At 52.1% G+C, this 27,682-nt stretch overlaps 1 protein-coding gene across 4 annotated transcripts in view; it reads left to right on the forward strand.

The window, feature by feature from the left end:
- The window catches only part of RBPMS (RNA binding protein, mRNA processing factor), a 203,674-nt gene that overhangs the window by 174,221 nt on the left and 1,771 nt on the right, over window positions 1-27,682 (forward strand). For 2 of the 4 annotated variants that reach the window (XM_027529921.1, XM_027529918.1), the window contains exons 6-7: window positions 2,217-2,347; window positions 4,983-5,243. In XM_027529921.1, the coding sequence (XP_027385722.1) occupies window positions 2,217-2,347; window positions 4,983-5,114 (263 nt within the window). In that variant the 3' untranslated portion in view covers window positions 5,115-5,243. Of the gene's footprint in view, window positions 1-2,216; window positions 2,348-4,982; window positions 5,244-14,929; window positions 15,000-21,548; window positions 21,651-27,682 lie in introns of those variants that run through there. The other 2 variants (XM_027529919.1, XM_027529920.1) reach the window with 2 other exon arrangements.

Raw genomic sequence — 27,682 nt, forward strand, 5'->3', positions numbered from 1 at the left:
ACAGGAATCATGGGGCTCTGCTAACCCCTCGCTAAGGAATTTCCTTCCAGAAACTACACACACACCTCCACACCCTAGAACTGCGGAAGCAGGTGGTGGAGACCTGATCACTTTAAAAAGGATTATGATGTTAATATTTTCCCATCCAAATAATTGGCCTAGGCTCCAGCAGACTGTGTTCCCATCACCATAAGAAGGTCGCTTTAACAGCCTTGTTGAGAGAGGGAAAGTTGGGGTGCCCGAGCAACCAGAGTCTCATCACCCCACCTTGTTGGGATCCCTGCCTGGCGCCTAAAGTGTCATCATCAACAGCTCTTGACTCTCCCTCATCCTTTCAGAAGCTCTTCCTGGGACTTCTCTGGTGGTCCAGTGGTTAAGACGCCACCTTCTGATGCAGAGGGTGCAGGTCCGATCCCTGGTCCAGGAGCTGATTCCCATGTGCCTCACAGCCAGAAAACCAAAACACAGAACAGAAGCAGTATTGTAACAGAGTCAATAAAGACTTTAAAAGTGGTCCACATCAAAAATAATTTAAAAAAAGAGAGAAACTATTATCACAATGACAGCTGAGTTGATTAAAAAAAAAAAAAAACCTCTTCCACGCTGGCTGGAGACAGAAGCTCCGCACACACCCGTCCGCTGATGAGACGCTCCTCTGGGCTCACCTGCCTTCTGCTTGTTCTGTAGGGTGGTCTCCATGTCACACTCCGCATGGTACTCTTCTTTTTCTAACCCCCTCCCCACACTGAAAATCTGCCCAGAGTCAGAATTTGGGGAGATAGGGGAGACCTGGAATGAAGACTTGGGACAGCTTGGATGGTGAGAAGGAAGCAAATGACTCTCTGGACCTTGGGTCACATGCCATGCACTGTCGACTTCTGGAAAGTCCTGAATGGCAGAGTCACTAATGGCTTTAGGGGTCACCTTTCCTGACTCCCTTGGCAGTCCCAGGGAGCATCCCTGGCCTACATGATACCAGAATTTGACAGGTGATAAAAGCACATACTGAGATGCTGATTGACGGTTTCCAGATGCGAACTATTGACTGGGTATTTTTGCCTTGAGACACACCCCAGCCCACCCCCCACGTGTGTGTCGTGGCTTCCGCGGGCCGCTTCCCGATCATTCTGAGACCCCAGCACTTGCCCGTCGATCTGGCAAAACTGCCAGTGTGGACTCGGAGCTGAACGAGGAGCATTGAGACCAGCCGGTCAGCATCACAACTCACGTGTTTTCCCTAGAAAATGAATCTGTGTCAACAGCAGTCGTGAACGCCCTTATTTGGATCTTGGTGCAGCGCCCCTTGAATCTGAACACCCCAAACCTTGTGTTTCCATCCTCCAAACTTAGAATACTTTAAATGCCCTGTGGGCAGTATCTGCCCTTGTGCTTCTAAACAGAAAACGCTGGATGATCACGATATTTGCCAGTCATCAGTATGCCCATGAACAGGGTCCTCCTCCAGTCCTTCTGGGGTCCTTCTGGTCCTGCCGGGCGGCTGCTGTTCTCCCAGCGGCTCTGCAGTGGGTCTTCACTGGAGATCGCTACTGGATCTCTCTCTTCCTCGGAGGACCCTGTTTGCTGTTGGCTCCAGGAAGTCCCCCACTGTTCAGGGGGTTCCCCGTATTCCAGTTGGAAAGACATCAGAGTGTCCACTGCGGAGTCTAAGATCTCAGCAGGCCAGGCCGGAAGCAGATGCTTACTGCTTTTTTAAAAACTTTTATTTTACTTCCTGATTTTTATAAATACTATATAATTATATATGAATTTATTATATGGTATAAATTTATACTTTTTAAATAAGTATGAAATAGTGCTCGCTTCGGCAGCACATATACTAAATAAGTATGAAATATGTTTAATTACTTATGAATTTAAAATTTTTTTTAATTGGAGAAGAATGGCTTGACAGTGTTGCTTTTTGCTGTCCAACATCATGAATCAGCCATAAGGAGACATAGACCCCCTCCCCCGTCTTGAGCCTCCCTTCCACCACCCGCAGTCCATCCCAGCCCTCGAGCTCCGCCGCCCCCCCCCCCAATTCTGTATGTACCGGTCAGTGATCGGTGTTCAGGAGACCGGAGCCAACAGGTGATGCAGCGGCTGGGAGCGATGCGACCTGTGCCGCGGCCGGGGGCTCGGGCGCGCGGGTGTGTTTGTGACACGGAGCCGGCAGCGGGGTGGCCACTAACTGTGCCCTTCTTCTTGTCTTGCAGATGAGCTCACAGTGCCTGCACTTTACCCCAGTAGCCCTGAAGTGTGGGCCCCGTACCCTCTGTACCCAGCGGACTTAGCGCCTGCGCTGCCTCCTCCTGCTTTCACCTACCCCGCTTCACTGCATGCCCAGGTAATTGACGCCCCTCGGCCACGACTCCACTCACCCCAGCACCCATCCTTTCCAACCTGGTTCCCCAGAGCACACCGTACAACTAACACCGCTCCGGCTAACAGATCCACCTCCGAGAGATTAATGTCCCCCTCTCGATCAGCCGCCACTCCTCCGGGACTTTTGAGGACCGTCTGACAGCCATGACATCACCCACTGCCTGACGTTTGCCCCGCCCCCCCCAGACAACACCACTCTCTTCCTTAATGATCTCACCTCATGTCACACACACAGGAGAGGGGGCCGGGGTTAGACCTCCCCCAGCCGGCTCGAGCACAGCTGGGGGAGCACAGACGTGTGTGCCTTGTCGTGTGGAGGGACCACGGAGGGAGGCGTGCGCGTGGCCCTGGAGTCGTGTGTCTGTCTGTATGGAGTTCTTGTGTGTTCTGGGAGCTCGAGTGATGAAGGGGGCATGTCGGGAGTTTTAGGAGGAAGGCCGTGTGCTATCCTACATGTGTCAAAGACCAGATTCACACTTCCATTTATTTTTAAGAGACCCTGTGGGAAAGGAGGTACAATATAGTGTTTTAAATGTAATTAGAAGTCAGGGTCGAGGTGTGTCTTCTGACTGGCTTTCTTTCTCAGTTAAGAATAGCCTGAGTTTTATAAACAAACTCCAGTGTTTCTTCACAAAGATTACTGTCTACTTACAAACCCTTTCTCTTCCCTTGGGGAAAAAAAAATTGTTTCTCCTAGCTTTTCTTTTCTTGCAAGCAGTAGTAATCCATGTTAGGATCCAGAGTGATGATCAATAGCAAATAAGAGAGGAAGAATATAGCTGTCATGTGTCTTATTCCACGTGAACTCCTCTAAAAGCAGAAATCCTGTTTTTAAAATATCACCTGCACAGGTTTGGAGGGGAGGGGGTTGTTTTGCTTAGTGTTTATTGACCAGGCCGGGTGAAATCAACAGCTTGCCAGAAAAGCCTTCTGACTTAACACTTTTTTACATGGTACAGAACTTAACTGTGTTGTGCACGACACCTACCAGCTGCCCCAGTGAGGGTTCTCACAGGGAGGCCGTGGGCTCAGGAGTCTTGTTAGATGGACATCCTTCCGTTCCCTTCCAGCTCAGTTGTCAATGCTTCGATTGTGCACGGACAACCCAGCCTCTCCGGTACCGTGCAGGCAACCTACAAAGAAAAAGCCTCCGTGCCTGGACCTCCAGAGTTGGGAGAGGCGGGTGGAAAGAGTCCAAGTAGTGAAGAAACACATAGGTGGTGGTGGTGGCAGCACTTGGCACAGAAAACAGAATAACAGGGTTATTCCAAGACTGACCCCCAGTCTGGATTGTCCACGCTATTCGCTTTTCCTTCCCTTGCTGCCCTTTCCACCTTTGTCCACGTCAGTGCTTGGTCACCCTTGCAATGGCAGGCAGCCAGAGCTGGAAAAGGGAAAGAGAACCAGCAGACGCCTTCTGCTGGGTTATCAGAATGTTCATGGGGCCTCAGGCGTAATTTCATAGAGGCCGTGGAGCAACTCAAAAAGTCCTCTCTGTTGGTGGCCCACCCCCGCCATCTGGGCTATGTAATAGCCCCCTTCTTCCTGGGAGCTATGTAATAGCTCCCTTCTTCTGGACTGCCTAGATACAGATCCATTGACTGTTGAGGCCATGTTAATAATACCATGGTGCCAAGTTTGCATGGTCTTCTAAATACCCATGGCTTTGGTTAATCAGCCACAAAGCCTTTTCACCACTGCCCAGGAAGAGCAAGACCTGACACTGGCCGAACAGGACCGGGAATGAGAGATCCGAAAGCCCAGGCCATTGTGAGAAAGGATGAGGAGAGACGGTGCCAAGATCAATGGACTCACCTGTTCTGACTTAACGGGGATGGGGACCGCCCATGGTGGCATGTTCCCCGTGAGCTGTTCCTTGGTCTTGAGGCTTTCCCAGCCGGGCATCCACTTGGCATTGCTACATCAGCCCTAGAGCTGGTGGAACTCTCATCTGATACCAGTGTGAGATCCTTGCGCTCAACCCCGCTTCTTGTTGGGGGTCATTCCCAGTACAAGCTTGAGTTACTGTGTTGCAAAGACTGATGAACAGATATGGTCATTTAAATGTCTTTGTCCGATATGAGAATCGTAGAATGAACTGGGAGAGGCTTGACAGATCAGCTGGTCTGACCCATTTTACAAATGAGGACACAGACCGGAGAAGATGCAGGGAGTTATCCAAAGTCTGCACGTGGCTCTGCCGTGGCCAGAGTCGGGTCGCCCGATTCCCAGCTCTGTCCACCCCTCAGTGCTGGCTCACCAGAGACTAATTCTTTGATGGAATTGTGGAGAGGCCTTGCTCCAATGACTCCTTGGATCTTTTTCTTTTCTAAGTAGATGAGAAGCCTATAAGAAGAGACTTGGAGTCAGAGACGAGGGACTCAGAACTTAACCATCACCCAAAAGCCCTAAGAGAATTTTTACTAACTGGAGGTAGAGCAGAGGGGAAGACCAGAATGGAGCGTCCCCTTAGTGGCTAATTCCGTTTTTGTTCTGGAAATCTTATTATATGTCTTTGGAGATCAGCTTTGAGATGATTTTGCTTTTCTTAGTGATGTTGTGCTCTGTTTTGAGACTTGGATTTTTTTTTCTTCTAGTGTTTCTCTCCTGAGGCAAAGCCCAACACACCTGTCTTTTGTCCACTTCTCCAGCAAATTAGATTTGTCTCTGGGAATGTGTTTGTAACATATCAACCTACTGCAGACCAGCAGAGGGAGCTCCCATGTTGAATTTGCTTGTTAGCTGTTTTTTGTTGTTGTTGTTTGTTTTTTCCCTTCCCTCCCTTTTGCAAAAACTATTTCTTGGTAACGTTTGAGAGATTTCAATAAAAATTTTAATTAGAGCAAAAATGATCTCAAGTAGACTGCAGCGTTTTGTTTTTCATGGTGATGCGACTTTGGAGCTAAGATGTTATCTCTGACTGAGATTTGGGGAGAGCTGGGCCCAGGACGCTGAGTACACATTATATGGGAGAAGGAACCAGCATCCCAGGGAGACTTGGTCCAGGGCCGACGCCTCGCTGCTGCCGCCTGTATCCTCTTGGGCTCCTGAACCATCAGAGCTGCATATCAGAAGTTGCTCATTCTAGCATCCGTGGGTCACACCTGCCGGGAGCTGTCACTTCAACAAGGATGGATGTCTTTTCCAGTCTGTCTGATCCAGAAGGAAGATCCAGGAGAGACAGAAATTATCGCTGCAAAGGAGTTGATGCTTCATATCTCTACTTCTGCCCAGCTTGTATGGTGCGTCCATGGCTACATTGAAGATGCGTGTTGGACATCACATCGCACTTGTAAAGAATTACTGGAGAAGGACTGTAAGCCACAGTACTGCCTTTTGTACTTCTAGAGATAAGAGAGCAGCTGATTTCCGAGAAGATCGTTCACATTTTAAGAAGTGCTCATCCTGCTCACTTTCACCATCGTTGGTACTTGAAATGTATTCAGTGTATTGTGCGAGTCACTGAACAAGGGAGGAAGGTTTCATTCACGACGTTTAGGAAAGGCGCACGCGGAAGAGAGCCCACACAGTTCCTCTTAACTCATACTCACACATCTCAGCCCTTTTTTTTTTTTTAAGTCTGGGTTCATTTTTGCTTTTGGTCTGCTTGCTAATGGGGCTGAGAGGAAGCCAGTAAAACACACTGTCCTCTCCCGCAGTCTAGAAGCAATACCATTTACCCTTGACCAGAGTCACCCTGAATTGAGCCAGGAACTTGCGCAGGTAAGTGGGACCGAGCGAGCAGGTCCTGGCTACCAACCTGTCTCCTCCGCGGGCCCCGTCTGCCCTGAGTCTCTGCACGTTGTGTCCCGGGGCTGCCCTGCCGCTTGTGACTGGAGCGCATCACCTGCCCGTGAACAGAAGGTCTTCAGATGAAACGACAGACTTCCCGGGGCAAGACGGGCCCCTGGGGAGGTCTTGTGACACGCTGGAAAAATCCTAAAGGTTAGACCTAAAATAAATGCCAAAATGGACCGTGGGCAAAACACATAGGCAAACAGGGAAGAGAAGTCATGGGGGAGAGATGGCCTAGGGTGACTTGTGGGTGTCCTGACCTCCGGGTCCTCACCCCAGACACTGCAGTTTCTAGAACTGCATTGTAAACTTCTTGTTTGTTTTTTTAAAGCAAATCTCTTTAGGCATCTCCTCTGTCACTGAGCCCCCATAGTGAATACTGAGATGAAGCAGCATGGTCTGATGTGAGTCGGATTTAAGTGTGGTACATAGCTGGTCAGAGGGGCCACGGTGAGGGAGGCAGGTGTGACTGTGGGCTCGGGTGAGCGCACAGCCTGGCAGCGGGTCAGCTCCTACCCGGCTGCTCCTGGGGACTTGCACAGGGGGGATCTCTGTTCCTTGAGCTTCTCCCTCCTCTTCAGAAGGCAGCAGCCAGTGTTGAAATGCTGGGCCTGAGAGCTGAACCCCCGGAGGCGACTTCATTCCCTCACCAGTTGCCAGCCTCCCAGAGGAAAGGGAGGCGTCAGGAGATTCGGGCGTGGTTTCTCTTCCCCCTGACAGCCTCATCCTTGAGGCCTGACTTTCCCAAACATATCTTATCCTGTAGCCCTGGGGCTGGCCTCTGCCCCAGAGACCCCAGCCTTGAAGGACTGCCTTTGAGGCAGATCAGCTCAAGGCTTTGAATTGTTCTCGGGCATAAATGAAAGTATTAATCCTCTGACATTTGCTTTTCTCTTTAAACCTGCAACTCTGTGAAGGTCAGAGTAGGGGTGGGGAAACCACGCCCTGGCAGTCTGTCTCCTGATCGCACCAGCCTTGTCTCGTTCCCTGTTTTTGTTGGACTTTCTGGTCACCTGAGAGCCCCTGGCTCGGCTCCCATAGGAGACCAAAAATGGGCAGGCGTGATGTTCACGGCCCAGCCTCTCGTGAGCACCGGGCCCCCTTTGTGTTCCAGCCCCCCAGCCCCTCCCTAGGGGGCTCTTTCCCTGTTAACCCCATAAGGCCTGAGGTTTCTGGGACTCCCTGGTCAAGTGCGGGCTTTGCCATTTACAGGTTCTGTGACCTTGACTCAAGCTCCTTAAAAGAATGCACCTGCAAGGTGGGAGACCTGAGTTCGATTCCTGGGTCGGGAAGATCTCCTGGAGAAGGAAATGATAACCCACTCCAGTATTCTTACCTGGAAAATCCCATGAACAGAGGAGCCTGGCAGGCTACAGTCTCTGGGGTCACAGAGTCGGACACAACTAAGCAACTAACATTCAAAGTGGAGCTGAAAATCCCTCATGTAAAACAGGGGTGCCTGGCACACAGTAAGGGCTTAGAAAATGTTAGCCTTTCCAGGTGCATTTGAATCTTCAAGGAGAAGAGAGCCGAGGACTAGCTACCCCTGCGAACTGTGCTGGTTCAGACGTCTAGCCCGTCTGGATGCCAGTGGGAATGCAGAGTCCTTGTAGCGAACTGTGCTGGTTCAGACGTCTAGCCCGTCTGGATGCCAGTGGGAATGCAGAGTCCTCGTAGCTGCAGACCAAGGGAAGACCAGAGGCTGGGGAGTGGGTGAGTGAGATGAGGCCTGAATGACGGTCCCCACCGTCACGAGCGATGCCTGCCCGCATCAGCACTGTGGTCCCTGCAGCCGGTGCCTGCTCTGGGAGAACGTGGCCCCCGGAGGAAGCCCCCCACCCCCGGGGGCAGCCCAGGCCTGGACACGCCTGTCCCCAACAGGAAACAGCTGGGTTCCTAGAGACCAGTGGTTGCGTGTGTTCCTTTATTCAGAGCTCTTCAGCTGCTGGGCACCCCGCCTGTCCTTGCCTGGGCCTTCTAGCTCATCCTCCCTCCAGTCTCTGCTGTGACTCAGCTCCAGCCTGGTGTCCAGGTGATGGGGTTACACTGTGTGCCTTGGGGGGCGGGGGAGATGATTCTCCTAGTCCTTGTGGCTGAACACCGCCTCCCCACCCCCAGGAGCCAACTCCTGGCCTAGGAGATGCTCTGCCCCCTTTTACCTTCTCTGTCCCACCTGTCCTGTGTCTTGCCCTTCCCTCCTCTGCTCTTCAGTATTTGAAGACCTAAGGAGCCTCTTCATTAGGGAGCGACATACGCCTCTGCCCTGACCTCGCCGGCCTCAGAGCAGTCCAGAGCCAATGTTCCGTCTGGTTGTTGGGCCCGGTGGTTCCTTTGATCAAAGCCGCAGCTCCGGCTGCAGGGGCCCAGACACCCCCCGTCCTGGGCAGATTTCCTGACAGTAGGGGCAGGTGGCAGGATTGCCTTCATTCAGGGGTTGCAATGTTTTCCAGGTTCCTTTTTTTTTTTTTCCCAGCTGTGAGGCTACATCCCCCCAATGCTGTGTGTTTCCCCCAACCTGCATCCCTCCAACCTCGTGAGCAGGGAGAGCCCCCAAGGCTCCGTGAGCCTCACCTGGGTGCTGCCCTTTGGGACCGTCCGTTCACTGCTGAGCCGTCTGCCTGTCGAAGTGGGACAGTGCAGAAAATCCAACAGACCGAATTTTAATGACAGGTTCCTCCTATGCTCCTGACTGAGGTTTTAGGCAGGCTTTTGTTCTGTTGATTTTGCTACCTCACTGAGCCTCTGTTTCCTCATCTGTAAGTAGGAAGAATGAACTACTTATTTCATGGGGTTATTTTGAGACAAAGAGTAAAGTGCTTGGCATAGAGCAGTAATTACTGTTAAAATAGCTCTTCCATTTCCTTTTTTTTTTGGGTCAAGAAGAGATGCCTGGGACCTCTCTCTGTAGCTTAAGAAGCAGTTAGGATGCAGGGGCTCAGGACTGGTACCCCCGCCTGCAGAAACCCGAGGGCCCAGGCTTCACACTTTGGTAAATTAGAGAAGCATATGGAATCAGGCAAGAAGGGCCCCGGCGTGAGCTGAGGGGTGGCTGGGGCCAGCTCCACTGGCTGTCCACCCAGGTGTTTGGCCTCTGGTGGGACAAGTCCCCAGATATCATCTGAGAGGACATGGATTCAAACTGCTTCGGGAGCAAAACCAAGAAAGGCTACCAAGAAACTTTGGAATTAAAAGACGCAGGCGCCATAAAAACCAAGTGAACTCCGTGAAGAAAACCCGTGGTGACAGGGGCGAAAAGGAAAACGAGCTCCAAATGGGATCATGTTTTATTCAAGGCCGGCGCTGCCAGTGGGGAAGGCCAGAACTCGGTGACAGGAGGGGAAAGTGGGACGCCCCGACTTCCAAGTTTCATCCGCTTTGCCACCGAGCGCTTCTCGCTCCACCGACTCCGGCTCCTGGAGACCTCTAATGGCCCTTGATAGCAAACATAGTTAAAAATTAACAGACTGACAATTAAATATGGATGACCAGCCAGCACTGCAGACTTAATCTGACACAGGGTGTTACACGCCTGGGTGCCTTCGACCCGAGTGGCGTCCTGAGTGAACTAGGATGTCTGAGCACATTTCGCATGCCTGTTTGGAAGCGCGAGCTGAGTTGGTGCTGAGGAGAGATGGGGAGAGATCTGAAAAGCCAGAAGAGAAGACGATCCCTGAAGGGTTATGTTTAATTAGCCCTGGCCTTGATTGGTCTTGGCGGGAGGGGTTCACTGGCCTAGGACCTTGCTCTTGGGATCTGGACCCTGTGGCTGCCTGGACTCGGACCTCAGCAACCTCGCACCGTTCAGACCTGGAGATGGTGCACGGTCACGGGGCTGGGGCCTGGCCGCAGCCTCCTCTCCCCACCATCCCCACCCCCACCGGCTGTTGGAGTGGGTTAGATGGCACACTTCAACCTTTGAACCAGTTCACAGAAATCTTGACATTTTTGTCTAGGTAACGGCCACTTGCTTAATCGCTCCAGGCAAAGAGTATTGTAAAAGAAATAGTAAGAAATGCTGATTGCAGTTCTGTCTTCTTTGTCCTTGGAAAGAGTAGGAGGGGTTGGAAGGGAGACTGGGGGTGGACGTTCCTTTAGGGAATGGGCCTCATCTTGTGGGGTAGAGAAATTCTGGCAAGTGTTCTGCTTTTGGTGAACGCCTTGTTAGAAATGGGGAAGATTGCTGTTTCACAGAATCCTGTAATTCATCCCATCATGAGGATCACCATTTTTGTAATTGCGAATCATCACAGGGGTCTGTTGGATGAGTTTCTACCTCCTTGGACCAGAGGAGGTGTCCGGCTTGGCTGCCTGTCCACAGCCTGCAGCAGAGTTTGCTGTGGGACCTGACCTGTTTATTTGGTGATACCGCTTAAGAGCGGAGCCTTAGAGCCGGAGTCAGTGGAGGCAGAGTTGATCATGAATAAATAGCATAGGAGTGGCTGGTGGCCGGTGGCTCGTGGCTGAGAAAGCTCTGGCAGGGTCTTCAGGGCTCTGTGTTAGGGACAGTGGGAAAAACCCGCCTAAAAATCTCCATGTCTTCAAGAGGAGAGAGAGCTCAGTTCTGAATGTGGTGCCAAGAAGTCTGCATCCAGGCCCAGCACCCGCCTTAGGAAAGGGAAGTTGCGACTGTGACTTGTAGATCAGACAGCCAGGGAACCAGCTGGTTTGGTGATCGCCTAGCTCTGATTAGTTTTGTTCAAGAACTGGTTGACGCGTCGGCATGCTCAGCCTCCCACGTCCACCAAATGTCACCACAGACCAGCATTTCTCAATACTGTTATGTAATTTAAAAGATGATGTGATCTGATAAACTTGGGAAACCCAGGATGAAATCAGGCCAGACAGGTTTGTTTCAACTTCTCGGAGCCTTTCCCGTAGTGATGTGGATCTAGAATCTGCTGAGACGGTGCGTTTTTCTCTCAAACGTACTTGACTGCAGAGCGTGACTCACTTCTTCCAGCTGCCCTTTAGGAAACCTTGTTCAAGAGCAGGGTCTCTCAAAGTTGAGCATGCATATGCAGCAGCGTTACCTGGCGGACTTGATAAATGCAGGTGCTTGAGCCCTCCCCCTAACAGTTTCTGCGTTTCGGACATGGTCCCAGATGATGCTGGTGATCGGGGGACCATGTTCTGAGAACCACTGGTCTAGACTTGTCCCTTGAGTCCACAGAGAAGAAAATCGCTAAACCGAGGGGTGTTTATTAATGGTGGCTCCCAGGAGTGGAACCAGCCACCTAGTAAGCACGTCTCGTGACTGTTTCTAAAGGCAAGTGGGATGATGATGGCATTGTCACTAGGAAGGAAGAGCACAATGAAATAGTAGCCCTTTGGCTGCTTTACCATGTTTGCTCCTCAAAACACTGTAGGAGAGCTACTGGGTGAGGCAGGGAGCCCACTCTGGAGCCCAGTCAAGGTCTTCCTATGCGTGGCAACACTATTTAGGATGTGAAGTCTCTGTATTTGAATCCTCTGGGCCTTAGTCCCTCATCTGTACATGGAAGAGGATGGATGTTTTATTGGTATCTCCTCTTCTCCAGCACTTTATTTGTGCACTGAGTCATTTCTTCTCCTCATGTCTCACCAGTCACTGGAGCTGGTATGATGCTGAGGTGGTGGAGACTCCAGGGTTGCCCTTGCTGCCCTGGGGAGGAGCGTTCCTCAAGAAGCGTGATGGCGGAACCCCAGTGTGTTCCCTGGGGATGAGATTCTAGTGGATGCGCCAGGGTCTTCCACGTTGCTTACTCACGTGTCGCAGGCTGCGTGCTGTGTCTGGCAGTCTCTGGTTGGATCTTATCTGTTACGTTAGAGGTTCTTTCAGGGACTTCTGAGGCCCCTGGAATTGCACACAACACTGTGAGCGTGCAGTTGTGTACATGGGGTCGAGCACACGTGCATTTTTCTGCTGAACAGGACGGTGGCCTTAGGAGGAAGGTCAGCCACGCTGGATGGTCCCTCGAGCCAGAGTCAGCGAGTCATGGGTTTCCCCAGTGTTCATGACGCATCTAAGTAGCCCCTAGGCGCCAGGCAGGAGTGGCCACAAGTGACCGGGAACCAGAAACCACAGCAGAACAGCAGTCTGAGTGGCATAAGGATGAACCCTCTTTTCTCAGAGAGTGGCGATTAGCACAGAACACTTGTTCCCCCTGGGCTGGCTGCCTATGTGTTTTGCCCGTGAGCTCTGCTGCTGCTTTGCCCTCCTCGGGCACGGGGACGTTGCTGATGACAAGCGCAGGCTAGGCCAGTTCCTGCTGAAAGGAAGATGGCATTGCTCCCCGTGGAGCTGGAAGGAGGCAGCCTTTGGTTGAGGGGGGCGGCGCGGCGGGGAAGAGCCCACCTTCTGGGCAAGTGCAGGAGTGGCCACATCCCACTGGGTCTCAGGCCCATTGCCCCCTCACCTTCCCTGAGGACCAGCCCATGGGCTGACTGTACTTCTGCTCAGCTGAGCCCGGCTTCTGGCCCCTGGCTCAGCATCTGCCTGCCCGTTCCCCGTGGGGCTCTGGTCCCCACCGCAGGCAGGTGCCCTGGAGAGTGCGAGGCTGTGTGTGCAGTGGAGAGGCTGGAGCGGATGTGCAGGATGGGGTAGGGGGGTGGGTCTCCTTGTCACCGTCACCTGCACCGAAACGGGAGTCATGCCATCCACCCTGCGTCCCCCTCTCCCCGGGCTCCTGTGAAACACCAGCGCGCCTTGGGCTCCATGCCCCAGCCCCGCACCTGGGCATCACCGGCCGCCGCCACTGCTCCCCCAACCCCGGTGCACTCGGACCCATCCCCCCTCCACTGTGTGTCTAGGTTCCCAGCCCCCCACCTGCCACGGGGTTGTGCCCCTGTCCCATCCTTTACTACTTGTCTCAGGGAGGCAGCTCCAACTCTGCCCTTTGCTTAGTGAGCAAGTGGATTCAGATGCACAAAGCCGTAAGCCATGGGTAGGTATGAGTTTTTTCTTTTGTGTCTCTCCCTTCTGCCTTCTCGCCCTCCTCTCTACCCTCCCTCTCTCCCTTCTGCCCCTGCCTCCCACGTTTCCCCTTCTCTCTTCCCCTCCTTTGTTCTGCACCCCCTAAATTCCCCATGTGACATGTTTTTAGACTGCCTGCATGAGAAGGTTTGATCTCTGTCCCCTTCGTTGCTATGAGTATTGAAAAGACTCTGGTTTGGTCCTAAAAGAGCTTCAGTACCAGCTGGTGTCCCCCCCATGAATACAGCTTCACCGTCCCGATACAGGGGCTCCACTTTGGCTGGTAAACCCGTTTCTAGTCATATGTGATGTTCTGCCCTGGTGGGTCTCTAAGGCACAGCCAGCCCAAGGGCTTCCACGAAACAGTCCTGGTGTTAGGCAGAAGCTCCATATACACCCTTGGTATATGGAGTGAGTGAGGCCAGACCACTTTGCTCCAGGAAGGGATGGTGTCCCCCAGTGTGGCCCCTCGCCATAGAAGGGACACAGTCACTCTGTGAAGGATGCCTGTGGGGTCGAAGGGAGCTCTGCAGACTTCTGCGTGTGACCCACAGGGAAAGGCCAGGGTCAGACCAGCTTGTAGAATCTAGTTAGAGCGGGAGGAGCCTGAGCCCTGACCCAGCCCCAGGCCCACTGGGCTCTGACCATGGTGGACACCACTCAGAATACCCAGCCCTCAGCCGATTTCCCCACCTGTACCTATCAGGTGAGAGGAGGTGGAAGCTCTCCAGGCCCTCTGCACCTCTGGCTCAGCCAGAGGGCTGCTTCACCTGTTCATGCTTTGGAGATATGAATAAGATGGCTGTGAAAAAGGGGTTCTGCTGGCAGATTTGATTTTATTAAGCCACGGAAGTTGGCTTGCCAGGGTAAAGTTCCCCCCAGCATCGCATTCCACTCTAGAAACGAGCTTCCGTGAACCGAAATGAAGCGCAGTCTTCCTCCTGCCGTGCTGGGGAGGGTACCACCTCCGGGTCTCCTGCTGGCAGCCTCGCCTTTGCTGTAATTTGCCCGCCTTCCCCCAACCCCAGCGCTGCTTCCTGTGTTGCTCAGGGGCTGGTGGGGAGTATAAACGGAAGCAGCGGTAAACGGGGATCTCTCATCTCTCAGCTCTGTCCAAATGCTTAGGCGCAAAGCCCACGATGCCAGTAGATGGACGTCTGTTCAAGCCGAAGGGCACTTGCCCTTTTGTTATTTTCACATTTTCTTTGGTACAGGATGGAGAACATTCTGCCAAGTGCACCCAGCATCACAGTCCATTTGTGGGTAGGGCTGGCCTTGCATCCTGGAAACCTAACAGAAGAGGCTGGGCCCCACAGAGTGAGCAGAGGGCATGGGATACCGGACACCCCCCACAGTGCCCAGAGGCCTTTTCTAAAAGCACAGGAGCAGATTCTCAAACGCCCTCCTGGCCAGACCACTGGCATGGATGGTGTCAGGAACCGTCCCTTCCTGATCCAAGAGAGACAGGTTTCCAGCCGTTGGGCAGGCTGGCCCCCCAGCCTGGGTGATGCTGGGTGAGCGTGGGGATGGCGGCTCACTGGGCAGATTCCAGCCCTGCACTGGCTGTCGGCTGTAGAGGAGGCTGGGAGCAGGGGACCCCCGGGGCTCCTGAGAGCATGGTCCTGTGGAGGCGTTCTCAGGATGCGGCTCTGATGCTTTTCAGCCCCTGATGGGGAGCTGCCCGCAGGCAAGGACCTGGGAACAGTGAATGGGGTGGGGGCTCTGCTGGCCGCCCTGTGAGGAGTGGACATGCGTCCGGGGCCTTGGTTCACAGCCTTCTCCCCACGTGTTTTCCAGATGCGCTGGCTCCCTCCCTCCGAGGCTACTTCTCAGGGCTGGAAGTCCCGTCAGTTCTGCTGAATCCTACGTAAGTACTTGATTTCAACAAGAACTGTGTCCCACGCCTGGACGAGCCCAGGACAGAGCAGACATTTGTAACTGGGTGGCCCCCATCCTGCTCCAGTACCCACTCCTAGGTGCTTCCTGGGCTTGTCCAAGGTTGTTCCACTCACCCCAGGAGCCCCACATGGCCCAGAGAGTTCTGAGGTTCACTTTCCTCAGGCAGGTTGCCCTGTTGACCTGAAGTCAGCTGGTGGCTCAGGTCCCCTTCGTTTGCATTTCCAGGGGGACTGCCGAGGGCAGATTTCACTTGCTGACATTCTGGGTTCCATAAAAGGTCAGGACTTCCAGAGGGCTCTCGTCCAGGGTCAGAAGGCCAGAGCCTCACCTAACAGGAGGATTAGCAATAGGCATCAGAGCCTCAGAAATCCCACCCCCCAGGGGTGGTCCACACTCCAACCCATCAGGATTCTTCCTCTGGCAATAAGTAAGTTGAGGGATGACATTTTTGTACTGGAAGACATCAACTTCAATAAGCTACGATTGTACCTCTCCGTCCCCTAACCCATGTATTTCTGAGTGTGGTCAAAGAGCGCTTGTCCTTGGGTAGAGACTTTACATGCTTGCGGGGTTGGAGCTTAAAAGATTTCTTCACCAAGCAATTCTCAGAACCTTTATAACAATGTGAGCACTGTGAATCATTGAGATCAGGAAACTCTAGGATGCAACAGTATTTCTCAAACTTGAGACCAGGAAACCCTTTTCTCAGAGACTCTTAGGAGACTCAGGTTTTACTTAGAGCACGCCTTGGGAAAACTTGCCCTCACCTCTTACTCAGAACCTAAACCAGTGGCACCCATACCTATAACCCTTGGACCAGCAGTCACCCCATGCTTGTCACTCATCTGTGAAGAAGGGAAAAACCAGGGTTCTTCCCTTAACGCTGCTTGTATTTGTCCTTTATTCTGGAATGATGTTCTTTTCTGTGTTAAAATACACTTGAATGAAACGGTAATGTTAGTGAATGACAATTATATTTTAAATGTTCGTGGTAGATACCTAAAATGTTCCTTTAAAATATTTTGTGACATCTTAAAGTTTGTTATTTAAGGGAGACTTATTTTCCCTGCCTGAAAACACAAATTTTAAGTTTTGAGGTGTTCCAGAGTCCCTTTAAGTACAGAATTTCCTAAGTCCATGCTTCATATCAATATGCAGGCCCATAATTAATTATTATTATTTTTTTTTATGTGGACCATTTTTAAAGTCGAATTTGTTACAATACTGCTTCTGTTTTATAGGAGGGTTTTTTGGTTTGGTTGGTTTTTTTGGCCACGAGGCATATGGCATCTTAGCTCCCCAACCAGCGATTGAACAGGCACCCACAGCATTGGAAGGTGAAGTCTTAACTACTCAACCAACCACGGAATTCCCCATAATTAACTTTCACACTTGATTTATATATCCCCAGCCATTGTGTCTTTGTTCTGAAAAGCCTTAGTCATTCCATTCTGTGGGAACCTCCTCCTTAGCGGGTGACGCGGGACCCGCACGGTCATGTTACAGGCTCCAGAAGACACTCTCCCCACGCACCTCTCTCTTCCACGACCATGTTTCTCTCTCAATGTTTGGAGGCTGGTAGGCATTTACCTAGAGGTGTCTAGGGTAAGAAAACCGAAAACTGTGACGCTCGTGAAGGAGAGCACAGGGTGGAATGTAGATCTAGCTTTTTTTTTTTAGCATCAGCTAACAGTTGAGGAGATGAATGACATCGCAGGGGAGGCCAGTGGGACAGAACCTGGAGGCTCCCCCGACTGTCAGGAGTCAGCTTGTCCGCAGTGAAGAGGGACCAGGAGCGGGGGCCGCCCAGGGCCGGGGCGGGGGGCAGTGTTGAGCTGCTTGGTCCGCAGTGTCGGATGCTGAAGGAAAGCTGCATGAGATGCTGGCATTTCCAGTTGGCAAAAGGTGGTGGTGGTGGCATAGGGCCTAAGGGAGGATTTTGCTTTAAGCGTTTATAAAGAACAAAGAGAAGACGTGATCAGTAAGCAGTTGAAGAGAGCTCCCTCCTTTCCCCAGAGACCTAGTGTGGGTGTGGCCTCCAGGGAAGGGCTGGCAGTTGCCCCCACCCCCACCCCACTCCCCTTAAAGTATGACTTCTAAGACACTGTCGGATCCACCTAAGGATGTCATGTCTCCTGTGGCTGCATCATTTGTTCTAAGATAAACTCGGGCCATGGCCAGGCGCCTTCCTTGGGGTCTGAGGGACTCGAGTGGGGCGAGGAGGTGCTTAGGGAGGAAGACAGATCCCTGAGCTCATTACACCGCACTTGCGTTGGGGCTGCAGTCTCCCGTCCCGCCCGAAGTTAGACCAGCTCAGTAGGGCCCCATGACTCAGGCTCCGTCCAGCCTCTTGGACCAAGCCCTTTCCGAGACAGCTAATAATCCAGGCTGAGTAATCGTAGGGAAATGTAAGTTAGAGTTGAAAACAGTGGCGCCGCCGCAATGGCCAACACGTTGTAGCAGAATGAGCCTCTTGAAAAGGCTAAGTGAGGGGTAAGTGCCACCACTGGTGACCCACGCGGCCTTTCTGCACTCACTGGGAAGGGCCCCGAACAGGAGCAGGAGTGACATCTGGTGTCAGACACGAGGACCTGGGAGATGTCAGGGCTGCCTCCTTCTGGACCCTGAAGACTCCAGGCCTGTTCCCCCAGGGGGCCCTCAAGGATTTTTTAACACATTATTGACTGGGAGCGGGGGTGGTGTTGCAGAAACTAATGCCTGTGTCCAGTGGTTGGTTATGTAAGTGAATATTGAACATCTGGGTAACAAAAGACACATTAATACATCTTGAGTTGTTGATTGACCCACGCTGAGCTCTTTCTTCTAAAGGGAAATCACTGACTAGAAAAGTAAACGAGCTCTCTATTCTTTAAATAAACACGTTATGTATCTACTATGTGATGTAAAAATGCGGGAAACGAGGCCTGTGCCCCTGAAGAGCTTAAGTTCTAATGGGCAAGAGCCATGGACACACATTTCAGAGTGAAAGAATTACCGCTCAGGATGCTCCTGAGGAGGTGTGTGTGTGTGTGGACTGCCATCAGTGGCGTAAGTAAGACCTTTAGAAGAGTGGTTGTTCGGTGGTTGGGTGTTATTGACTCTTTAATTTGTTCAACATCTTGCTTGACAGATGATGTTTAGTCTAGTTGCAATGTGTGCACCTCACTACAGAGTTTTGCTGATGGTTCAGCCATGTGGTAGAGTGTCCCAGAATACATAATACTGATTGGAAGTGATCAATTTCCCAGATGGTTTGAGAATAGGACACTCGAGCAAGTCTGTATTCATTCCTTAGTAGGAATAAGGGTTACGCAAGTTTTCCTGGTTGGAGTTCCTGGTTATGCAATTTTCCTGCATTTCCAAATGTAATTAAATAAATCAGAAAAAAGGGAGAAGAAAGAGTTGGAGTTGGAGTGGATGTGAGAGGGTGTTCATTAGGAACTCATGAAATTTTCCTGGCTGTGGACCAAAACCACAGCATAGAAACTAGAGGCACATGTAGTTACAGCCTCACCAAATCAGAGGACATAGCGAGAGATAACAAAGCTGGAATTTGAAGCTGTTTGTTCCTTCTGTTTACTTTCAGGGAGGAATGGCCTAGTCTGTCTTTGGTTGTGAACACGAGAGCCTTGGGTATGTGGCTATCATCCAGAGAGTCCAGGAGCTAGATATCCAGGCAGAACTTAGAGTTTAGCAGGGTGGGAAGGGCAGTCTTCATGGTATCCTGATAACTGCTGTGGCTCTTGGAATCACCCCTGCCTTCTCCTAGAAGAGGCCCCAGGACCATTCCCTTTCTTCTATGAACCAAGGTCTTTCAGTCACACTGAAGTAGATTAGCACAATCAGTATTCAGTGAAGATCTGCGGGGCATAAGGTGCTATTCTTCGTACCGCATATACAGCAGTGGACAGAAGCAGACAAAACCCCTGCCTTGGTGGAGACATTGTAAGACAGGGAGAAGAGTAATAAGCTACTAAAACACGGTAGGTCAGATGGTGAGAAGGGCTAATGGAGAAATGCAGAACAAGAGAAAAAGGCAAAAGTCAAGGGTAGCAGGTGCTTCTTGTACACAGGAGCAGAGATGAAAGCTCACCGGTATTTACATGGGGTTCCTTTTCTAGAGCAAACCTGTGTGCATACCTGCTCAGTCACTTCAGTCATGCCCGACTGTGTGTGACCCTATGGGCTGTAGCCCACCCGGCTCCTCTGTCCATGGGAGTCTCCAGGCAAGAATACTGGAGTGGGTTACTATTTCCTCCCCCTGTGGATCTTTCCAACCCAGGGATCGAACCCGAGTCTCTTAGGTCTCCTGCGTTGCCAGGCGGGTTCCTTACCACTAGTGTCAACTGGGAAGCCCCAGAACAAACCTCACTTTACTCAAGTTTAGGGAACAGTTTTACTTCTCTGCTTTTCTGCTCACCTCCTCTTTTGCTAAATCTAAGTGAACAGGCTTGAGCCAGCTGACGCTTTAAAGCACTGCTGGCTTTCCCAAACCTGGGAGGCCCGAGTTCACGAGCCCTGCCCTGAGAGGGGTCTCTGCATGCCCTGGTTATGAAGCCTGGGGTTGGTCTGTTCTGCTTCCTGTGTGCATTAAAAAGTAGGGATGGCCTGAGAACCTGCCTCCTGCCAGGTACTGGGGTCGTGGCATCCCTTCCAGCTTTGGGAGTTCAGACACACCAGGCGTCTGCTCACCAGCGCATCTACAAACCCAGACTGTGTGACACCCCCACCCCGCCCTTCGTCCATAGCCTGTTTCTGGCTGGGAGACCCCTGAGCATGCGCACCAGGGAGCTGCCTGTCTGGTCCCTGGAAGACGTTCACAGAGAGCAGAACACTGAGTCTGGGTGGCTGCACGGGCGCAGGGCAGGGCCACCTGCAGGAGCCCACCTGCACCTCTGCCATAACCCTTCCCACCACCAGCTCCACTTGGCGGAAGGTGGAGGTTCAGAAGGCCCATGTGCTCCCCATAAAGTTAAGGCTGAACACCTGGGATTCCCCTCTGGTGTGTTGTGTTCCTTGGGGAGTCATCTCCTGGGGTGTCTACAGAGCAGGCATTCTGTCTGCCCGCCCGGTGTGCAGACAAGAGTTGCTGATGTTAGCAACTGCAAAGAGTGCCTTGCTGATAAAAGCCCTGTGCTCCCAGAACCTGGGGCGAGAAGCTAGGTAGGGTCCCAGGACTCTTAAATCACCAGTCCTGAGTCATCACGATAAGCTTCAGTCCAGGGGCTGAGTGGCATCTGGTCATCAGTATGATTTCTTAAACAACAAGCATCCCAAAAATGCAGCCTTGGTCTGGCCGCCCCGGGGCCTCTCTGGGTCTCCCTCCTTCCTCGCCTGCGCCCGGCAAGTGTGGACAAGGCCGGGGGAAGTTGGATGAGGGGAGATGTTTTGTTTGCAGGGTGAATATTTATTTTTTCTGTCCTCAGATAACCCAAGTTTTACTAGGAAAGTAGAATCACATCTATTCATCTTTTAATGTTTTTTATAGTGAAATTCTGGGAAGAACTTTTTTTTCCCGCTTGATTCTGAGAAGAGAGATGCCCTAAGAAGGTGATCTTTCAGTGCAGGGCATGGGTCTCCCTGCGGCCTCCTGGGGTCAACTCTGTACAGCTGACCTCCAGTTCACGAAGCCTGCCTGGAGCAGGTGCTCTGTCCCAGGAAGAACAGCAGTGCTGAGAACCTGAGGAATGTTAGTGGGGAATGGGGTCCACATGGGCCATCCTTCGGGCTTCCTCAGCACCAGGAATTCTTGATGAAAACCAGCCGGCTCGGAGGCAGCCATGCCTGCAGGAAAAACATTCAAGAATGTATGGCCCACTGACACTCTGTCCCTTTTAGCGTTTCAAATTCTCAGACCTTGAGAACAGCAGGATATGTGTTCACACGTGTTTGCCTTGGGTTTTTGTTTTCTAGTAGGTGGTTCTCCTGGAGAGTGGCTCCTTGGCCTTGGGCTGAGCAGAGTTGACCGTGGGGTCTGGGGTGGCCCCTGGAGTTGGTTACAGGTTCCTCCTATCGGGGTACCTGAGGCTTTTGGCCAGTCCTGGGGATCTAGCCTGTGGGGATGTGTGTGCAGAGGCCCTGCCAGTCTGCCCCTGGGGCGCTTACACCCTGGTGTTCTTGAAGGGCACCCCTTTCTCCAGGTGCCCTCCCCACTGGCCTAGCTATCAGGGAGCCCCCCTCTGCTGCCGGCCGCCTCACCCCTGCCCCGCAGAGCCTCCTCCACTCCACCGCACCTCACCGCATGCCCTTCGTGGCCCTGACGGTCCTGGTCACTCCTAGTGGTGTCTGTCCTTGAGTTCAGCAGACAGATGCCACCCCCGCCCCGCAGAGCCTCCTCCACTCCACCGCACCTCACTGCATGCCCTTCGTGGCCCTGACGGTCCTGGTCACTCCTAGTGGTGTCTGTCCTTGGGTTCAGCAGGCAGATGCCTTTGGTGCTGGGGCCTTGCTCTTTGCCCTCAGAACCAGCCGGTGTGGACGTCACTGGTGTTAATGGCTGCTCTTCTCTCCACCCTAGGTTCCAGGTGTGTGATGGTGGCTGCAATCTGTCTTGTGGGTATTAACGCAATCTTCAAGTGGCTACTGTTCTTGAGCTGTTCTACAAAACTGGAGCATGCTGGTGAGTTCCAAGCCGAGACTGAACAGTTCCTCCCGAGAAGCAGCATGTCCTGGGCCGGGCACAACCGCGTAGATAAGAGCGGTGTGGTCGGGACCAGCCTCCCATGCGGGGTGGGTGCTCGGGATCGGGGCAAGCTCTTTGTCACCTCCTCCGGCCGCCACCTGCTGAGAGACGTCATCCCAGGAGAGCAGGTGAGCTCTGCAGGTTCTTAAGAGCGTGTGGCTCAGTGCTTGGTCCTCGCAGCTTTGCTGGGTAATGCCTGGTTGAGAGTTGACACTTCTCATCAGCAGCATCCAGGGATGAGATCATCCACCAAAGGGAACTTAGATACGAATGAAGCTTTTCCCTTGAAGCCCTAAGCCTTTTTTTTTTTTTTTAAATTAACAGTTTTGGTGGAAATCTTGATGTAGTATGTATATCCCTCTTATTAATCCATTTATGCTAAATATAGTGTAACCCTTTCTTACGACTCGAGACATTTTGATGAGCCTGTTCAGAAATAGAGTGATGATGGGCCTTGAGCGTGACTGAACTATGATGGTATCTCACTGGATTCCTCTAAACTGGGGCTTTTCTGGTGGTGAGGATTTGAGTGACTTGTCCGTCTTTTCCATTGATACCAGCCGTCACTGCTCAGTTCTGCTTGTAGCAGTGCAGTGAGGTCTCCATCGCGCAGCAGAGTTCCCAGAGGCGAACCGTGTGTGGGCCTTCCAGTCTTTTTGGAAAGCTTGACCTAGGACAGCAGGAATGCCAGGGGCAGGCCAACCGCAGTTACGGCTCGGCCCAAATAAGGTGGCAGACTGTATCCCTGTGAGGGGCCTATAAAGCACAGATGAGTCACAAAGGGAATACGATTCCTGCTAAGGACAGAATCGGGCAGTCGGGCCTAGGAGGTCATTACCACATTTGGGAGGTAAGCAAGCACGTGCTCAGAACACCACCTCTCCTGGCCTCCAGAGGGGCGTGTGGTGCCTGTGCGGGGAGCTGGCCTCCAGCACTTGGGGGTCTTTTTTCCCCAGTGAGGTCTGTTTCTCACACTAACCTGGGGCTTCCCTAGAGGCTCAGGCAGTAAAGCATCTGCCCGCAATGCAGGAGACACTAACCAAACTTACTAACAGGTAAATGTTTTTCCCACATCACTGGGGAAAGCCGACAGATACCCACCAGTTGTACAGGCTTCTGATTGGTCAGGTTTTCCTGTTGTCATGGTCCTTAATGGAAGTGCCCACGGTATTCTTATTGATGTTACCACTCAGTAAAAAGATTTTATTTTGCTTTCTCCCCTCCTCTGGGGAAATTTAAGGACCAATTGAAAGCCACCCATATATAACTTTTCAACAGGTTAGAGTAGGGTTTTTTTTTTTTTTAATGCAATAAATCAACCCAGACTTCAGTAATTGGGGCACAAACAGATGAGCCCCGTCAGGACGCAGCTGGAGCATGTGGTGACTGTGGACACCGGGAGGGCCTGGTGACGAGGGGCAGGAGAACCAGGCTTGGTCCTGGGGGGGAGGCAGCTGGGAGTCTGACCACAGATGAACCTGGTTGAGTGGGCGGTGCCAGTGCGGATGCGGGAGGAACTAGCCCTGTTCCTGGTGAGGCTTCTGGGTCCCAGGGCTACCCAGGGAGCTCCCAGACCTCCCTGCCCAGCTCAGACAGCCCTGCTGAGTCTTAGTTGTGTCGCTTAGGATCTTTAGTTGTGGCATGCGAACTCTTAGCTGGAGCATGTGGGATCTAGTTCCCTGACCAGGGAGCAAACCCTGGTCCCCTGCATTGGGAGTGCAGAGTCTTAGCCACTGCACCATCAGGGACGTTTTGACTGACCCTTTTTAAATGTTAACTTGCCTGGAGAATCCCAGGGACGGTGGAGCCTGGTGGGCTGCCATCTATGGGGTTGCACACAGTCGGACACGACTGAAGCGACTTAGCAGTAGCAGTCTTTTTATTACAAATTAGTATGAACATTTAAAAACAGAAAATGAAAACTAAACCAATAATTAAAAACTTTAGTCATATGATGTTGGGGTTTTGGTAGAAGAGAATATTCCTTACTTGACTTTTAGTAAAAATGAACAAATGTTGGAAAAACTCTTGGGGAAGAAATCATTAGAAAACAGGTCAAGTATATAGGGATGGATTGGTGGAAAACCAGATTTTCTTATTGCTGGGAGGAAAAAAAAAAAAAGCTCATAAGGTGCTCGGATCAATAGACTGGAACCTACCAAGTTGCCTCTGGGAAGAGCGGCCTCTCCCGGGTCACGGCACTGACCACCACCAGCAGGGCAGCCCTTGACCCACACACAGCAGCAGCTGTCCCCAGGCACTGGGGGACACACAGCTGAAAGGAGCTGGATTAGAATAGCTTCCTACGCCGTAAGCCACCAGGAGACGTTCTCCACTGTCTTCACACTGGGCGGGTGCCACGTGGTTCACGGTCTTCCCTTGTTTACCCCGTCACGTGCGTGTCGTAGGTGACCCCCTTTCAGGAAAGGCTCTCTGAGGAGAGTCTGCTGTCTGAACAGAGGGGCCTGACCCCTCCCCGCCACCCCAGTGCTCTGTGTTCCCGGATGTCTTTGCCGTGTTTAAAATGTCCTTGTCAATACATTCCAAGGTTTGAACTCCGTTTCTAGCTAAACCCCCTTCCTTGTTTACAGGGACTGAAATAGCCACATTTTGACCTTGTGTTCAGTCTTGAACAGCTATGGCAACGCGGACACATTCTTTTCCCATGTGAGAGCTGCCTTTACCCAGCAGTTATGGAAAAGCTCAGGAAGCTATCAACTCGCACCCGCTTCCTTGTCCTTTTTCACTCCGAAAGGTCCGTCTTTCAGCCTAGGTTAACCAGCTCCATCCACCTTTCTTTCTGCTCAGGAACCCGGCAAGGGGACAGTATCCTGAACCAGGTGGGCTTCTTGAAAAGCTGGGCAGGTGCTTCCCAGGCTGTCCCAGCTTTCTTTGGCGACTCCCACTCTGCCCCCAGGGCCAGCGTGCAGAGCTCCACACGGGCTCCGGGCACCTCATTGCTCTCAGCCCAGCCCTGGCATCATCAAGCCTAGGGGCCCGCGTCTCTGGGCCTCCTCCCACTAATGGCCCATCGTTCCGGTTTCATTTGTTCTAGCGTCCCAAGTGACTGACTGGAGTAGAGGAAGGTGGAGCTGGTCTTAGGAAAATAATCCAAGGTGATCCTTGTATATAATCCGAGTAAGTGGTCTGGACAGGGAGGGTACCTGTGAAGAGCTGAGAAAGCCCTGAAGGGACCAGGAAAGGCTGGAGAAGTGGGGCTTCACCTGAGTTTTGAAAGATAGGAGGGTCTGTGTGTGTGGAAGATACACTAGCAAAGGGAGGAGGTGCAAATACAGACAGCATGGTCTTGCTCAAAGGGGGTTTTCACGAAGCATTTGAGGGTCTTGGGGAGGCACTGAAAATCTGGGCGGGGGGCAGTGGTGCTTTAGGAACTGTCCTCTGGCTGGCCAAAGCACAGTGAAGAATCAAGTGGAAACACCAAGGTGAGGCGAACCCAGATGGTAATGTTGGTGTCAGGGTGACAGAGTGACCCTAGAGTGCGGTGTACGTAAAGGCAAGGTGGTGAGTCTGAGTAGAGACGCGTGGCCTTTGTGGTCGTGGCAGAAACATCCAGCACAACGTGAGTGGAACAGGGGGAGCTGACTGTGGAACCAGAAAGAGGCCAGAACGGGCACGGTGCACTTCCCGAACGTGGCCTCAGCTCCCGAGAGGCAAGCAGGCCTAGACCAGCCAGGCTCTGCCTGCAGGGGCTAAAGCTGTGGGCCCACCGAGGAAGGGTCCTCCGCCTGCCTGCGCAGTCCCTGAAGGCCCCGGTCTTGGCTGCTGTCCAAGCCCATGTGCTGTCAAGGCCGACGGCCGTTGCAGGCCCCTCAGGTTCCCAGAGCCCCGGGCTACCTGCTGCTGTCCCCAGTGAGTTGTTCGGAAGTGGAAACTGCTGTTCCTTAGAATCGGTTTTTCTGCGATCCATGTCCGCAGCTTGGGTTGCTGGCGCAGGGCCAAGTTTGCAGTGACGCAGGACTTGTCATTCCAGGCCTGATGAGCCCGGAGTGTGGAGGAAGGAAACTGGTTCCCCTCCTCCGTGGACAGAGGTTGGGGCGGGGGCGCTCCTTTGGCAGACTGAAGGCCGAAGATCACTCATGGGGACATGAGGCCCGAAGCTCTAGAGTTCATTAGGGAACGGCAGCTACTACGTGACCCTCCATAACCCTGGTCCCAACCCCAGAGCTGCTGCTGACTGTTCACACCTGGACGTGATCGTGATTTCTACTGGGTAGAAAGATTCAGGGGGCAGAAGACACGTGGCTTCTTTTAAGAAGGGATCCTTCCAGATGAAATTGGTGTAGTGGTGTATTCTTGGTTATCAAAATTGTGTGGCTTTGGTACTTTGGTAGATATCTGTGATGTGTGAAAAAGTATGATAGCTGTATAATCTTAATCACGTGAAAGTGGACGCTTAATTGTGAAAATACAGACCTAAAAGGACACGTCAGCCAGCAAACTGCTTGTGAATATGGATGCCTTTTTTTGCTTCTTGTGTTTCTGATTTCAAGTGTCAAACTTTGCCCACTTAGACTCCTCCATCATTGAGCGAGTTGCAGGGGGTGGGGAGGGTGGTGGTGGGGGTTAGGCACTGTGCTGGGCTCCGAGAGAAGCAAAGGAATCAGAGCGGCATCTTCCTTAAGGAGGGCACCTCCTCCTGCTGAACAAGTTCTGTGTTTCTGAGAAAGTGGAGGGAGGAGGTGGGGATCGCCGAGCTTAAGTTGGAAGCATTTCTCAACCCAAGCACTCACTCACTCTTATCCCAACAATCTAAGCACAACCGTACTTTACTGGGTTTATAATACTTTTCACACAAACAATGCAGAGAAAACAAAACACTTAATCCTCCAGTCCCCTTGATAAGTACAGGAATACAACAGCTGGCCTCCAGGGGCTGGCATCGAGTGAACAGGCAGGAACAGTTACTGACCGGAGGAGGACGAGGAGGTGAAGGCAAGGTGCAGTTTCACTCAGGCCTGACGTTGGTGGCACCACAGATGCTGGTTCCTTGCTGGTTCAATTCTGTTCTCTCGGGAAAAAACCATGCAGTGATGTCTGGGTATAGTTTCTCCTTACCACAGATGATACAGGGTAACACTGGACGGCACTCTGACTAGCCGCTGCAACCTTTGTGTTCCTGTCCTACGTTCCCATCCTGTGCCTCCTTGAAGAAATCCCCTTTTCACTTCCTGCGTACGGAAGCTCTTCAGTTGCTCTTCATCCTTCCCTGGCCTTCAATTCCATCTTTTCCTCTTGCTCCACACTCCGTTACCTTCACTCTTGTTTCCACCGCTAGCACGTGGCGCTTCAGAGAAGTGCCAGCTACTTGCTTCCACGCACCCTGGACTGGAGATGCACTATGACTATCCTCTCTACTGTAAAGTACACAGACGCACAGCCACGTGGAGAGGATGCACGCACGCGACGGTCTACTGCAGACACGTGACCTTACCTGATGGGACATCCCAACTGTCAAAAGTTCGAGTATAGGGGACTTAAACTGTATGTGAAATGACAGCCGCCTCCCATGTACAAACCCAAAATTCTAGTCCCTTTCCGACAGTCAGATTTATGTGAGTCTCACCTATTGGTAAGAAAAGAAGGGATTGGGTAGACGATAGTAAAATGAGTAAGAGGAGGACACTTACCAATGCAGCCTTGTTGCGTGCTTAGTCACTCAGTTGGGTCTGACTCTCTGCAACCCTCTGGACTGCAGCCTGCCAGGCTCCTCACGGATAGAGATTCTCCAGGCAAGAATACTGAAGTGGGTTGCCATTTCCTCCTCCAGGGGTCTTCCTGACCCAGGGATCCAACCCACATTTCTTATGTCTCCTGCACTGACAGGTGGGTTCTTTACAAGTGCTACCGAGGAAATTTGGACACAGAATTGAGACGTGTTTAAGAAACTCCTGGGACCAAGGTGGGGCTCTGGCAGAGGCAAAGTCTTGTTGATTGTCCAAAGGCCCTTT

The sequence above is a fragment of the Bos indicus x Bos taurus genome, chromosome 27 (assembly GCF_003369695.1).
Source record: "Bos indicus x Bos taurus breed Angus x Brahman F1 hybrid chromosome 27, Bos_hybrid_MaternalHap_v2.0, whole genome shotgun sequence".
NCBI classification, from domain to species: domain Eukaryota; kingdom Metazoa; phylum Chordata; class Mammalia; order Artiodactyla; family Bovidae; genus Bos; species Bos indicus x Bos taurus.